The following is a 12,055-nucleotide window of genomic DNA, read 5'->3' as shown; positions in this document are numbered from 1 at the left end:
CGATTTAGAAAAAAAAAAAAAAGAAAAAAAAAAAACAGCAGCTTAATGTGTGCTGTTTAGTTACCTGTCGGTACCTAAAAGACTCCACATGACAGTAACCAAAACATGAAAAACAAAAGACATGAAATTTTCCCATTTTGCAATAATTCGCCCCACGGAAAAAGAAGAAAACCTTGACCTACTTGCGAAAAGAGGGCTATTATATTCATTGTGCTTATCCAGAAAATACAGTTTGACGTCTAAGTAGACCATATAGTCACATGAAGGAACAAGTTAAGTCATGCCAGTCGTTAGGCATAACTCCGCAGCTCGCTCTCTGGCAGAAATGCTCACTGAAGTCATGGGGAATTAGGCATGCGAAGAGGCTGAGGCATTGCATCCCGGCTATAGTTGTTATTTTCTTCCATGGAGGTAGGGCCAATACCCTGGCCTGTTAACCACAGCCTTGGGCACTACCTGGGCAAGGTGGGTGCGTTGCGGGGCCAAAGGCGGTGCTGGGGGAGCGCTGGTGTAACGGGACGCTTGCTGCTCTTGCTGTTCTGTTCTTTGGTGGCCGTGACGGCTCATTGCTCGGCTCGGAGGAAGAGTTACTCACCGCAGGGCATGACCTACACCAGTCAGCAGCTGGGGTGTGGAGTCCGTCCAAGTCATGAGGCTCAGGGTACAAGTTCACAATTAGCTAACACCAGTGTAAGTCTTCGGTGCTGGCAGACAGACAGTCCCACCCCTCCTCCTACCTCTAGGAAAGCCACAAGGGTCATTTTCACCCTTTTCTTCTCTTGTCAATGACATGCTACCACTCAAAAAAAAAAAAAAAAAAGAAAAGAAAAAGGAAAAAAAAAAGGTAAAAAGGTGATGCTTCTCTTTGAGCCAAGGGCAGATTCTTGAGGCAAACCCAGCAGTTGCCGTGCTGTCCAGGAGAACCCAGCAGTCTGGGTCTGACAGCTGGCCAGGTTCTTTACGCTAAACACCTTTCTGAGAAGAGGATGGTGGTGCTGCACCCTCCGTGCGCCAACCCTGTAGATGTCGGTATCACACCTCTCACCAAGGATTGGCAAGGTGACAGCACGCAGCAATGGGACTCTTGCAACACGTGTACATGGACAATCATGGGCCATGCGACTCTTGACGGTGTGACAGACACTTCTCGGTTTGCCCACTGCTACAGAGCATCTGGTGCAACACCAAGCGTACACGGGGTAAAGCTTTTCTGTGGCCCGTCTCTTATTTGAGACGTATGTCTGAACAAGGCATGAGAAGATGAAGGGGCTTTATTATTATCATGATAAGGTACCAATGAGGGATTTCAAGAATTTTTCTACTTGTACACTTTCTTACTTGTAGACGATCTTTCATCAGTGAGAGTTGAAGTTTATGCTGATTTTTGATAGAACCCGGTCCAGAGAAATTGCTTTCTGTGGCCCATGGTTGTGTTATTCGGGTTGTTTACGGACAGCAGAATTCTACACTGAGGTATTTCTTGCAGGACCAGAAAGTTTAGTCTTTCCTGCAGCACAACTAGGATATCTTACAGTGTAGTGTGTCAGAGCGTAGAAACAACAAATGTAATTCATGCAAAGCACATCTGCCTTTCAAATCGAGTTAGAGGTCTCGTTTTTAGCCTGTATTTTACAAGATAGTTTGGCAAAACATAGCACAACCCCATTAAAATCAGCGCTGCGTGATCAAGTGGACGTCCCTTAACCATTTTAAAGCGCTACGAACAACCCCTGGAGCTGATACTCCTATTGCAAGATAAACCTTGAGTTACAGTTAACACTTAGCCTCCCCAGTTTGCTTGCTGTCTTATTTTACCAAGATTTCAATGATACTCTGTTTGTTAGATGACGGTGTGGGTAACTGAATTATAAAATCGAAATAGTGATTGTCTTCTTTAGGCATTTTTTCCAATATCTGAACTTATATTCCATTATTGTCCTTTGCAATTTATTGATGCTTGCGTCCAGAGCCTTCCACAAATGAGACGTGACATTTTGTTTGTATGTGAAACCTAGATTTAAGGGTGAGCAATAAACTCTTCTATTTCTAGAGCTTGTAGGTAATTTAATTTAATGACATAGGGAGAGAGAAATGTAATTTATTTATGTATTTCTGGTGGTCGTCATATTCCTTGGGATTCACACTACCAAGAAGATACAACCTGGAGACAGTTTGAGAAAAACAACTTCCAGATGCGCTAACATGGATTAAAAGAGCTGTGTATCTTCAGCTCACTCGTGACTTGATTTTATTTTTCTCTAGCTCTGACACGTGACTGATAATAAAATTACCTGTTTACCTGCAGTTCCAGCAGCAACATGATCCAAGTGTGAGATCCATGAGAGCAGCAAGTGGGCAAGAATCTGAGAATCCACAGGACCTGCATTTTCTAGCACAAAAATCAGAAATAGTACAATAAAATCCAAAGAAAATTGGAGCGAGACAAAGCCAGTTTGAACTTCAGGTTTTCAAGCGCCTCACGTGAGCTGGCGTTTTCCTTGTACAAGAATATTTTGATTTTGATCCTACAGACCTTCTGCTTCTGAACGTCCATCAGCTTCATTCTTGGGTTTTATCGGGACAGTGACTTCTGGAAAGGACAGCCTGGAAATGCTCTGCCTGCTCTCCCCACTTCCAAAGTCTCACCAAGCTGGCAGCTGTAACTGTCACGAGAGCACACAGAAAATGAACATGAATACAGCTGGGTGTGCAATAAGAATGGATATCTTGTCACTTAGGTTAATCCGAGGTCTGAGCCCTGAACATCTGGACACACTTCATCTCAGGAACTGGGAAACTGTCCTCAAAACTCTACCGCAGCACATCCCCGCAGGCCCCGCCGTTCATGTGCTTGGCATTGCCACAACAGAGACTGCTAATCTCGCTAAGTGGTGAGCAATCATCTGCTCAGGGCTACTGTCGTCTGGAACCGGAGAGCTTACATAATGCCTGGGCCGAGTCAGACTTTAACTCGGCCTCCTTGCAGGGGCAGATTAGCGAGGCAACCTATTGCGTCACCTGCCACTCGTCCTGACCTCAGGCCGGTGCTGGCAGCTCCCGAACTTCCCCGTTCAGGACTTTACGCTAGCCTGAGATCTCCCAGAATACCAAATAATTCAGCAAATGAGAGGCTTTCTTGGCACACGTTAGAACAAACGGCTTTGCTTTGAAGTGCGTTGTTTCAAAACAATTTCTTTCATGGTGATTGTTTTAAAAAATCGCGCAACCTAAGATATCAGGAATAAGGAAAGCGTATTGCCAAAAGTGAGACCTTCAGAAAGCAGCAAGATCTTGCCAGAAATGTCCTACTCCTCAGCTGTCACGTGGCCGTTCCTTAGAAGGGGCGAATAAACTGGGAAAGCAAAGCACTTAATCCTTTCTTTGCTCTGCAGCTCATTCATCATTTCTTCAAACTAATGCTCTTCCCTGCCACTTTCAGTGCAATGCAGCATCTCCTGAGTCCTGCCGGGTTGTTTCGGGGGGGAGGGACTGCGTGATAAGGAGCTGTCAGTCCCGTGGCAGCGCGCAGACACGAACCCAGAGGTGTCAGCCGCGTGCTGGCTGTGGGGACATGGAGCTGACCTTGCCTGAGAGGACAAGGGTTCAACTCGGCTGACTCCCGATTTGTAACACCAGGTGCCTGAAGATCCACAGATGCAGAACCCGACGTCTTTTAAGGTTACCGTTGCGCAAATGGTATATCCTCTGCATATCCTTTGTATACCCTCGCCTTTAAAAATAAATAAATAGATAGATAAATAAATAAATAAATAGACTTTTTCATTAAAAAGTAGCGGTAAAACAAATTCTGTGATCAAAGCTACCATAATAAGCCAGCATGTGTGGCGTGATTTTTAAAGGAGTCAAATATTTTATTTGTATTGAATTCGTACATAGAGCTGATATCTTTGGAAGTGTTTCAGAATGTCAGAGGCTGCTTGGTGAAAAAGCCCGAATCCTGCATGCCACTGAAATCTCTCTGCGGTGTTAGGACATGCCTAAGCCCCATGAAATACCACATTTTTAATTACATTCATCATGTGGCGTTATACAGAGCATAGGAAATTAGATGATCAGCTTGAGAAAGAAGTTGGCTTGGGGACTCTTCAGTGTTTGAAGGGGAAAATGTGAAGGAAATTGAGTTTAATACAACAACGCCTTGCTAAAACAGTACGCAAAGGTCGCGGTGCCACAGTAGGAGGCTAAAGGAAGCCCGTGACACACTGCTCGTAAATAGCAGGCATACATCACTGTCTCCCAGAAACTTTTACTCGGTGCTCGACCAGAAACCGGCCCCACAGCATGAGCTTTCTGTGCCAGGGCAGCGCCGTACAAGTCTGCTCGAGGTGACTTCAGCTGATACGGGGTCACAGTGGAAAACAAAAAAAAAATGTGTTCAGGTCTAATGATGCAAGAACCCTATTATCAATTTTGCTTCAGGAGGATTTCGCCCACCAAATATTTTGCTAGACGTCTGGTCTAGCCTGCGAGCTGTAAAGCTGCTGGAAATCAGACTTTGGTCTCATGCGCGAGCTGTGTGTGGGACCAAAGCGGCGCTGCTCCATCAGTCCTGAGTCGCTTCACCACTTAGCGGGCCGATGCGGCATTTAATAGACCGGCTCTTCTATTTCGTGGGGCCTTTGATAAACACGCGGGTACCTTACCTTGCCTTTCATCGCCTCTCTGAACGTGCTGTACAACCGGCAGGCCGCCAGCCGTGGGATCTGAGATGCTTTACGAAACACTTCCCACCGCCGATCTTTCTAGTGGGGGCACGAGGAGCTAGCTCGGCCCAGCTGTACCTATCTGGGGCCCATGAGGCAGGGGATAAAGGACACCAGGACGACAGAAACCCAGGGCCCTGCTTCTCCTGTGGGAGCTGCTCTGCCAGAAGGAAGCAGCACAAGGCCGCTGAGCCTGCCGGGCCCTTGTTAGGGCCGCCCCTGCCCGCCCTACGCACCCTGCGTGAAGTCAGTCAGAAAAAACCCACAGGTGGAATTTCAAACCTATCCTCAGCTCGGGAACCTGTGCATACATAGCTCGTTGGTTATAATGCTTATTATTTGATCGTAGCTAATGATATGAGAGAGAGGGAGAGGGAGGGACAGAGGGAGGGACGGAGGGAGGGACGGAGGGAGGGAGGGAAGAGGGAGGGAATTAAACTTTAATTTTCCAAAGTCTTCTATTACACAATAAATACTGATTTTCTTCATGAAAAATGCTTGCTCACTAGCCTTTCAATACCTAGATTCTATCTTCAGGCCCTCGGTATATTTAATTGTTCGGTGTATTCTTATGACTTTTAAACCCATCTGTGTGAGTTGTTGTTGTTGCTGTTGGTACAGATCTACAAGTCCGGTTCAATCGCCATTGCCCACATTCCCCTAGCTTTGATGCCGTGGGACTCCCCTGTGCACTTCTTTCAGTATTAGCTTAAATGAAGTTATTTCCAAAGTGCTTTTGTGGGGCTTGGACCACTAATATTTTTGTGGCCTGTGCAGATAGAAGGTACAAAACATTTTTTTTATTATTTTTGGGGTCAAATATGAACATTGTATGAGTCACATTGCAAGGCTCTGCACAGGCTGCGTGCCCCAGGTGTCCCCAGCAGCTGGCTGTCCGTGCCTCACTGCCGATGCTGCTCCTACAGGCGACACGAGGGGAATGAGGCTCCTAACTTTCCTCTTCTCTCCGGAGCATTTTAATTCAAAACCCTTTTAATTTGATATAGATGCGATTTTTTGCTGTTTACACGTGGGACTTTCCTGTGATTCCTTTTAGCATCTATATTCGGCTGTGAGTAAAGTCAATTTATGCCTGTGCCTGAAAATATTTTATAACTCCGTATTCAGAACGGCTAGAGAGAATGGGTACTCAGTGGGGCATTTCCAGAAGTGTGACTGGTGCGACTAGCGCAATCCTGACAATGCAACGGTTGACAGCAATGGCTATTTCCAGGGCTGAGTTTTGCATCACAGCAGTACCAAGTGGCCAGTCGCCACGTCTCCAGCTGGAAGCCGGAGGTGCAGGAGGAGAGGGGGGGTGCGAGCAGCTCATGCGCCCTTGCCCAGAAGAGTTTTGGTGGCCTGGGGTTGGTGCCACGAGGGCCTCGGTCCCATTGCCATGCCCCACTCTTCCAGCGCAGAGGTGCAGGTAATACAAAGTGGGAACGGGCATCGATATGTTCTCTGAAATTAATTGTAAAACTTTTCTTTGATCCGGATCAAGGGAGATGACTAAATGGAGTGGTGGGAAAGGCTGCCTTTTCCTGCACAGGAATCAAGCGTTCACGTTTCCCATAAAGCTAACGGTGTCGTGCCAAAGACAAAACTGCTGGCAAACCACAGAGCCTTGAGAAGGCTTACGAACAGCAGGACTGCACACCAATTCATGCCGTTTGCGTTTGTATTTGTAATGTTCTCTAGTTTTGCTACAACCTACACTTGTTAAGGAAGAAAACTCGTTGTATGACAAATGCCAGGGCTCGGGGCATTTCCCCCCGAGATTTCAGTACAGGCGACCAACTGCCTGGTGCTCTGGGAACGCCTTGCAGTGAACCCACGAGCTAGGCTCTGCCAGCGCAGCGATGAGCATCGCAAGTACAAGGCCACCAAGAGGATTTAGGTCTGGTCACCCCGAACCTGTGGCGAAGAGTGCGGACCAGAGGGCTTCCTGGACCCTTCTCTTCCTGTGGGACGTGGGCTTCTGTTGGAGGTCTGTTGGCCAGACACGGGCCGCTGGCAGCGCTGCACCCCGACGCCTCGGCCGGCCGCGACTGCTGGATCATTGGCCGGCAAGCGGGCAGCGCCGGATGCGCGCCGCGCCGCCGTAATGACCCCGGCTTTTGCAACTCCAACTGAAGTCCAATTAGAGTTAAAAAGTTACTTTAACTAACCTGCAAGTAAGTACATTCCTGCAGTAGTTATGCCTTCCAAAGTCGCGACCTGAAGCAAACCTCAGGTTTCATTAGTAGCAATCCATGTAATTGGGAAGACGCCGGCTGCCTCCTCTTCGGGCTGGCAAGACGGCTGCGGCGACTTGGGTGAGCCGGCCCCAGGACTGTTTTTTTGGGGCTCCTGCCTCAGCCCCAAAACCTTAAGGGTGCTGCTGTTGGCAGGGGGTCCCAGGGAACCCCTCTCGCCACCCCACCCCAAGGAGCTGGGTGCCTGGACACCCGCCCACAGGGCAGACAGCGCTTCGTCTGAGCACAATTAAAAACAATTCAACGCGGAATAATTTAAAAAAACAAACAAACAAACAAACCTTTTTATTTAGACAAACACAAGAAGAGATGGATAGGATTTACGAGCTAAGATTTTTGGTTGGAGAGCCAATGTGTACTTTAAAGCATGGTGAGACCGAGGGCATACACTCCAGAGCGGCGTGTTGCGATAATTTGCGAAACCGCGCGAGACGGATTTTTTTTAAACCCAATTACTTCCCGGCCGCTCGGGGAGGGATCAGCCCCCAGTCAGAATTCCTTTTCATTCCGCTGCTTGTAATGATGAGGATGAAATATGATTTTCCTTTCTGAGAAATGCTCCAAAAAGGAAAAAAGAAAAAGCATGTGTTTCTCTGTTATGGAAGATAGGTCTCTGCATGCGGGAGATTCTGCGTTTTACTTATTTCCTACCACAAATGCCCCGTTTTTAAAGAAATGAATAATGTAATCATTTTCTCTGATTTATGTTTTCGTTTCTGCCTCATTTGGCGCTAACACTGCTCTTACAGGAACACCCGTTCTCTGCGAGAGGAGCGATCTTTAGACGTCTCCTCTAAACCCTTTTAAGTCAACGGGAATGGACTGAAAAGAAAGGCAGAGGGGCGACGCGTATTAGCAGCAATCCAATACCTTCCCACTGACCGAGCAGACTTTGCGCTCCTCGCCCGCTGGCACGGCGCTGCGGTTCCCTGCCCCTCCGGCCAAAAGGAAACCCCCTCCTCGGCAGGGTACCGAGCGCACGCCTTGCAGTTTTCAGGTCCGACGGGAGAAGTGGTGTAAACACGTGGGGCACACGGGGCTCCGCCGGGTCCGGGGGCAACAGCAGAGGCTTGGGGCCGTCTTGGCTCGCTCGCTCGCATCCCCGGGAGCCGGATGGGAGGCAGCGGGGTCCCGGCGGTGGTGGCGAGCATCGCAGCTCCTGGGCGCTCCAGCTCCGAGGCATGTGCCGGCAAGCCACGCGGCGACGAGGAACGGTTTAAAAAGAAACTTTGAGAAGGCTCTGGAGGGAACCGGCACGTGGCGAGAGGCTCGCCAGCTCCGTCCCAACGCCTCCGAGTGCATCGGGAACGCGCCCAGGAGCCCGGCGGCGGTGGCACCCCCGAGGTGCGGGCCGTAGGAGACCTCAGAGGTGCGGGCCGTAGAAGGGCCCGAGGTACGCGGGCCCCAGGAAGGGGGCGAAGGGGCCGGCGGCCAGCGGGAAGGGCGAGGCGGCCGGGAAGAGGAGCTCGGCGGCGGCGAAGGGGGGCAGAGTCCGGCCGGGGGGCACGGCGGGGCGCGCCGGGGGGCTCGGGGGGCCGCGGGCGGCGGTGCTGGCGGGCGCTGGGGCGGCCGAGCCGTCGGGGGCCGGGTGCTGCTTCTTCCACTTGGTGCGGCGGTTCTGGAACCAGATCTTCACCTGCGTCTCGGTGAGGCTGAGCGACAGAGCCAGGTTGAGGCGCTCGCACACCGACAGGTACCGGGTGGCCCGGAATTTGTTCTCCAGGGCCACCAGCTGCTCGTAGGTGAAAGCCGTCCGGGCTCGCCGGGGTTTGGCGCAGCTCGGTTCGGCTCGGCGCCGCCTCCCGCCCCGCGGCGAGCCCGGTTCCTCCGGGGCTGCGGGACCGGGAGCGGGGCCGGGGGTCGTGCAGGCAGCTCCCGGGCCCTCCTCGGCCGCTGCCTCGGCTCCGCTCTCCGCATCTGCGGGGAGACGGCGGAGCTCGTCAGGGGGAAGGAGCGCCGGGGGTGGGCAGCCTCCCCTGCGCCCCCCCGACGGCACCCGGCGGGGACGGGCGCTGCCGGGGGGACCGGGGGGGTAGGGGGGGGGGGGTATAGAGCCCGCCCGGCGCCGTCTCGTTTGCTGGGGGGGTCATGGGGAGAGGTGTGGGTATGGATTGCTTACCAATTAAAAGAGAAGTTATTAAAGCCCCCTTCTGAAGCGAAATAAATCCCCTCCCCGCTCTCCTCCTCCTCCCCCCCCCCCCCCCCCCCCCCCCCCCAATCTCCGTGCTAATGGAGTTTCAGATTTGCGAGGGCCGGATCGATAGATGTCATCTATTAAAGGTAAGTTTTAATCGAACAATATTAGGATCAGGCCGGGGGAAGGAGGTTTGAAGTGGGCACCTGCAAGCTGCGGGCGGGAGATAGGCGGGAGTCGGTAATAGGATATCGATCAATGGGAGCTGAGGCATCCTCCGCCGGGGACGGGCTGAGAAATCCCCGGGGGCCGGCAGGGACAGCGGGGGGGGATCGGGACGGGGACCGGGATCGGGACGGAGCTCGGGACCCCCCTCCCGGCCCCGGTAAGGGCTCGGGGGGGCTGCGCTGCCCGGAACCGGGGGGGGCTCCGCCTGCGGCCGCGGCCGGTTGGGGGGGGGGGGGGCGCGATTGGGGACGCCCCGGGACGCCCCCTCCTCGCTCGGGGTGCAGCGGGGGGGGCCCGGCTGGAACCGGCGGGGCCGGAGCTTGCTCCTTCCCAGCGCCGGGACCCCGAGGCGGCGGCGGGCGGCCCCCCCCCCCCCTCACCCCCCCAAGACCCCCGCCGCCCTCCCCACCCACCCGGCGGCGGGGACCGGGCTCGGGGGATGCTCGGCCCGGCCCCGCCACCTGCTCGCCCCGCCGGCTCCTCCGGGAGAAACTCGAGCGCTTTCCTACCGTCCGCCTCGAGCTTATCCCAGCCGCTCCCGTGGCGAGCGGCGCCCGTTCCCACTCCAACTCTCGCCAAACTTTTCTCCCGCTCGCCCCCGCTCCCCGCGGCCGCCTGGTTTCGCCGGGTGAATTTCTGGGGATCCAGGATGTCTAGGATGGAGAAGGAGATCCTATGCGGGACGGGGGGCTCCTTGGCCCCGCCGTCCGGGCATTCCGGCATCCCCCGCTCCGCTCCGCCGGGGACCCGCGGGTGGCAGCGCTGCCGCGGAGCCGCCGCCGCCTCCTCCTCCTCCTCCTCCTCCTCCTCCTCCTCCTCCTCCTCCTCCTCCCGGAGCCGCCGGCGGGGCGCTGGAGGCTCGGAGCGAGAGCGGCGGGGAGGAGAAGCCGGGCGGAGGGGCCGGCGGCGGGGTGGGGGCAGAGGAGGGGGCAGCGCAGCCATTGGCACGCCGCCCCGCGCCCCCTCCCCGCCGCCGGCCGAGCGGAGCCCCGCGGGGGCGCAGCCAGCGCCGCCCTCCCCCGCCGAGGGGCTCCGGGGGGAGCGGGGGGAGCCCCGTGCCTGGGGGCAGCCCCCCGCGAGAGCCCGCGGGGGTCGCGGGAGGGATGGGGGTAGGGGAGAGCCCCCCCCCCCCCCCCCCGCCGGATGGCTCGGGTTGAGGGCGCGAAGGTGCCGTCTGGCCCCCGAGCATCTTCCTTCGCTTTCTCGGGGTCAGCTCGGGGCTGCCTGGGTCAGGCTCTCGGCCCTAAGCCCTGCAGTTCAGCCCTGGCGTGGGCAGGGAGACTGAGGCGTGCCTGCGCTGGGAGCGCGCCCTATTGCCTTTAATCCGTTTGCTGGTACAGGACCAGCAGCAGCAGGTCAGGTCTCTCCACCGTGCTCCAGTCCCTGGACCTCGACCACTTCTGGTCACCCACATTTGTTAGAAACTTGCTGGCAATGTACCTCTGTACTTCTGTAGCTTTCAAGGGGGATGCTGCTCCCTCTCCTTAGCATTTCTGCTTTCTGTTGGCACTGTGAATCAGGGTGAGGTGTGGACAAGGGCATTGTTCAGCAGGGAGAGGCATGGGAAGGTGGCGTTCCTTCCGTCTGTCTGTCTGTCTGTGGGAATGTGCTGCTTCTCCCGCTTTGACTTGAGGAGGAGATGAAGGCTGTGGCCCTTTTCATATTTGCAGGTGTCTCAGTTTCAGCTCCCTGAAATGAATGTGTCCGCCAGTCTTCAAAGGGGCGCTGTCAGTTCCTTTCGAGGTAAAAATAAGGCATAGCTCAATGGGAACAGGTGCCGCAGAACAGGAGTAAAGAGAGCAGAACTGGGCTTTCTATTTGTCACTGCAAAGGCATAGGAATTAGGGTAATGGGGAGCTGGAAGAGGAGATGAAGATGTGCAGGGAGATGCGATTGCAAATAGCTACTCTGGTCAATTACACGGTGGCAGCATCCAAGGACCCATTCAGCACTGGCCTCTGGCATGGGACAGCACGCAGATTGAGAAGAGAAGGGATCTCCTGCATGGGGAGTTCAGGTGCTGAAGCTGCACACCGATAGAGCTTAGTTTGGGGGATGCATCCTGCGTGAAAATGAAGCTGGTGGGGAGCTGGAAAGCACTCTGCTGTGTGCTGGCAGCGTTGGTTGCGCGTTCAGCGTTACCTGAGGTGCAGAAGGAGAGGGAAGGGGAGGGGAACAGTTACAGTTTCTGGACAGCATACCTCAAAAGGGATGCCAAATAAAGAAAAGGGGTGTGAAATCTTGATGCATATCCTGTTCATATTTTTGAAACCAGATTCTTTTCGTTTGCCACAGTGCTAGTTTCAAACTACATGGAAAAATCATAGGTATTGTGATACGGTAAATAGGTGTGTGGCTCACTTTGTTTTAAGGATGCTTGTTAGCCTTTGAAGCACTGGAAATTTTTCGTATTTGGAAGAAAAAATATAATCTGATCTGTGTGAGACTGCAAATATTTCTGTTTGAGCTATTGCTACTGCAAGAGCTTAGAAGGTAAATTGTAGTGTTGGGATTAATTTGTGAGCTAGCAGACATCTTCTTCAAATATCATCAGGTTAACACGTGCATAGAGGCTGACCTACAAACATGCATGCCCATGGAAAGGCACACAGAAAAAGCACACGTTCATGGATTGGTTTTAGCAGTCTGTTTGAAGTTGGTCTGTTTTCCAGCTCGAGCATTAAAATTCAGGCTGAGTGCTGTCTTTAAAT

General features: G+C 53.5%; 1 protein-coding gene across 1 annotated transcript; it reads right to left on the bottom strand.

Moving 5' to 3' along the window:
• Nucleotides 1–8,083: 8,083 nt before the first annotated feature.
• On the bottom strand, nt 8,084–10,286 carry NKX1-2 (NK1 homeobox 2). Its single transcript, XM_067000613.1, has 2 exons — nt 9,854–10,286; nt 8,084–8,899 (listed from the first exon to the last, which is right to left on the bottom strand). The coding sequence occupies exons 1-2, from the start codon at nt 10,284–10,286 to the stop codon at nt 8,346–8,348; spliced, it is 987 nt and encodes a 328-aa protein (XP_066856714.1). The 3' UTR covers nt 8,084–8,345.
• Between the last annotated feature and the right edge of the window lie 1,769 nt (nt 10,287–12,055).

Source organism: Anser cygnoides, chromosome 7 (genome assembly GCF_040182565.1).
Source record: "Anser cygnoides isolate HZ-2024a breed goose chromosome 7, Taihu_goose_T2T_genome, whole genome shotgun sequence".
NCBI classification, from domain to species: Eukaryota; Metazoa; Chordata; class Aves; order Anseriformes; family Anatidae; genus Anser; species Anser cygnoides.
Note: the sequence above shows the minus strand (reverse complement) of the source record. Positions and strands in the feature narration are given on the sequence as shown.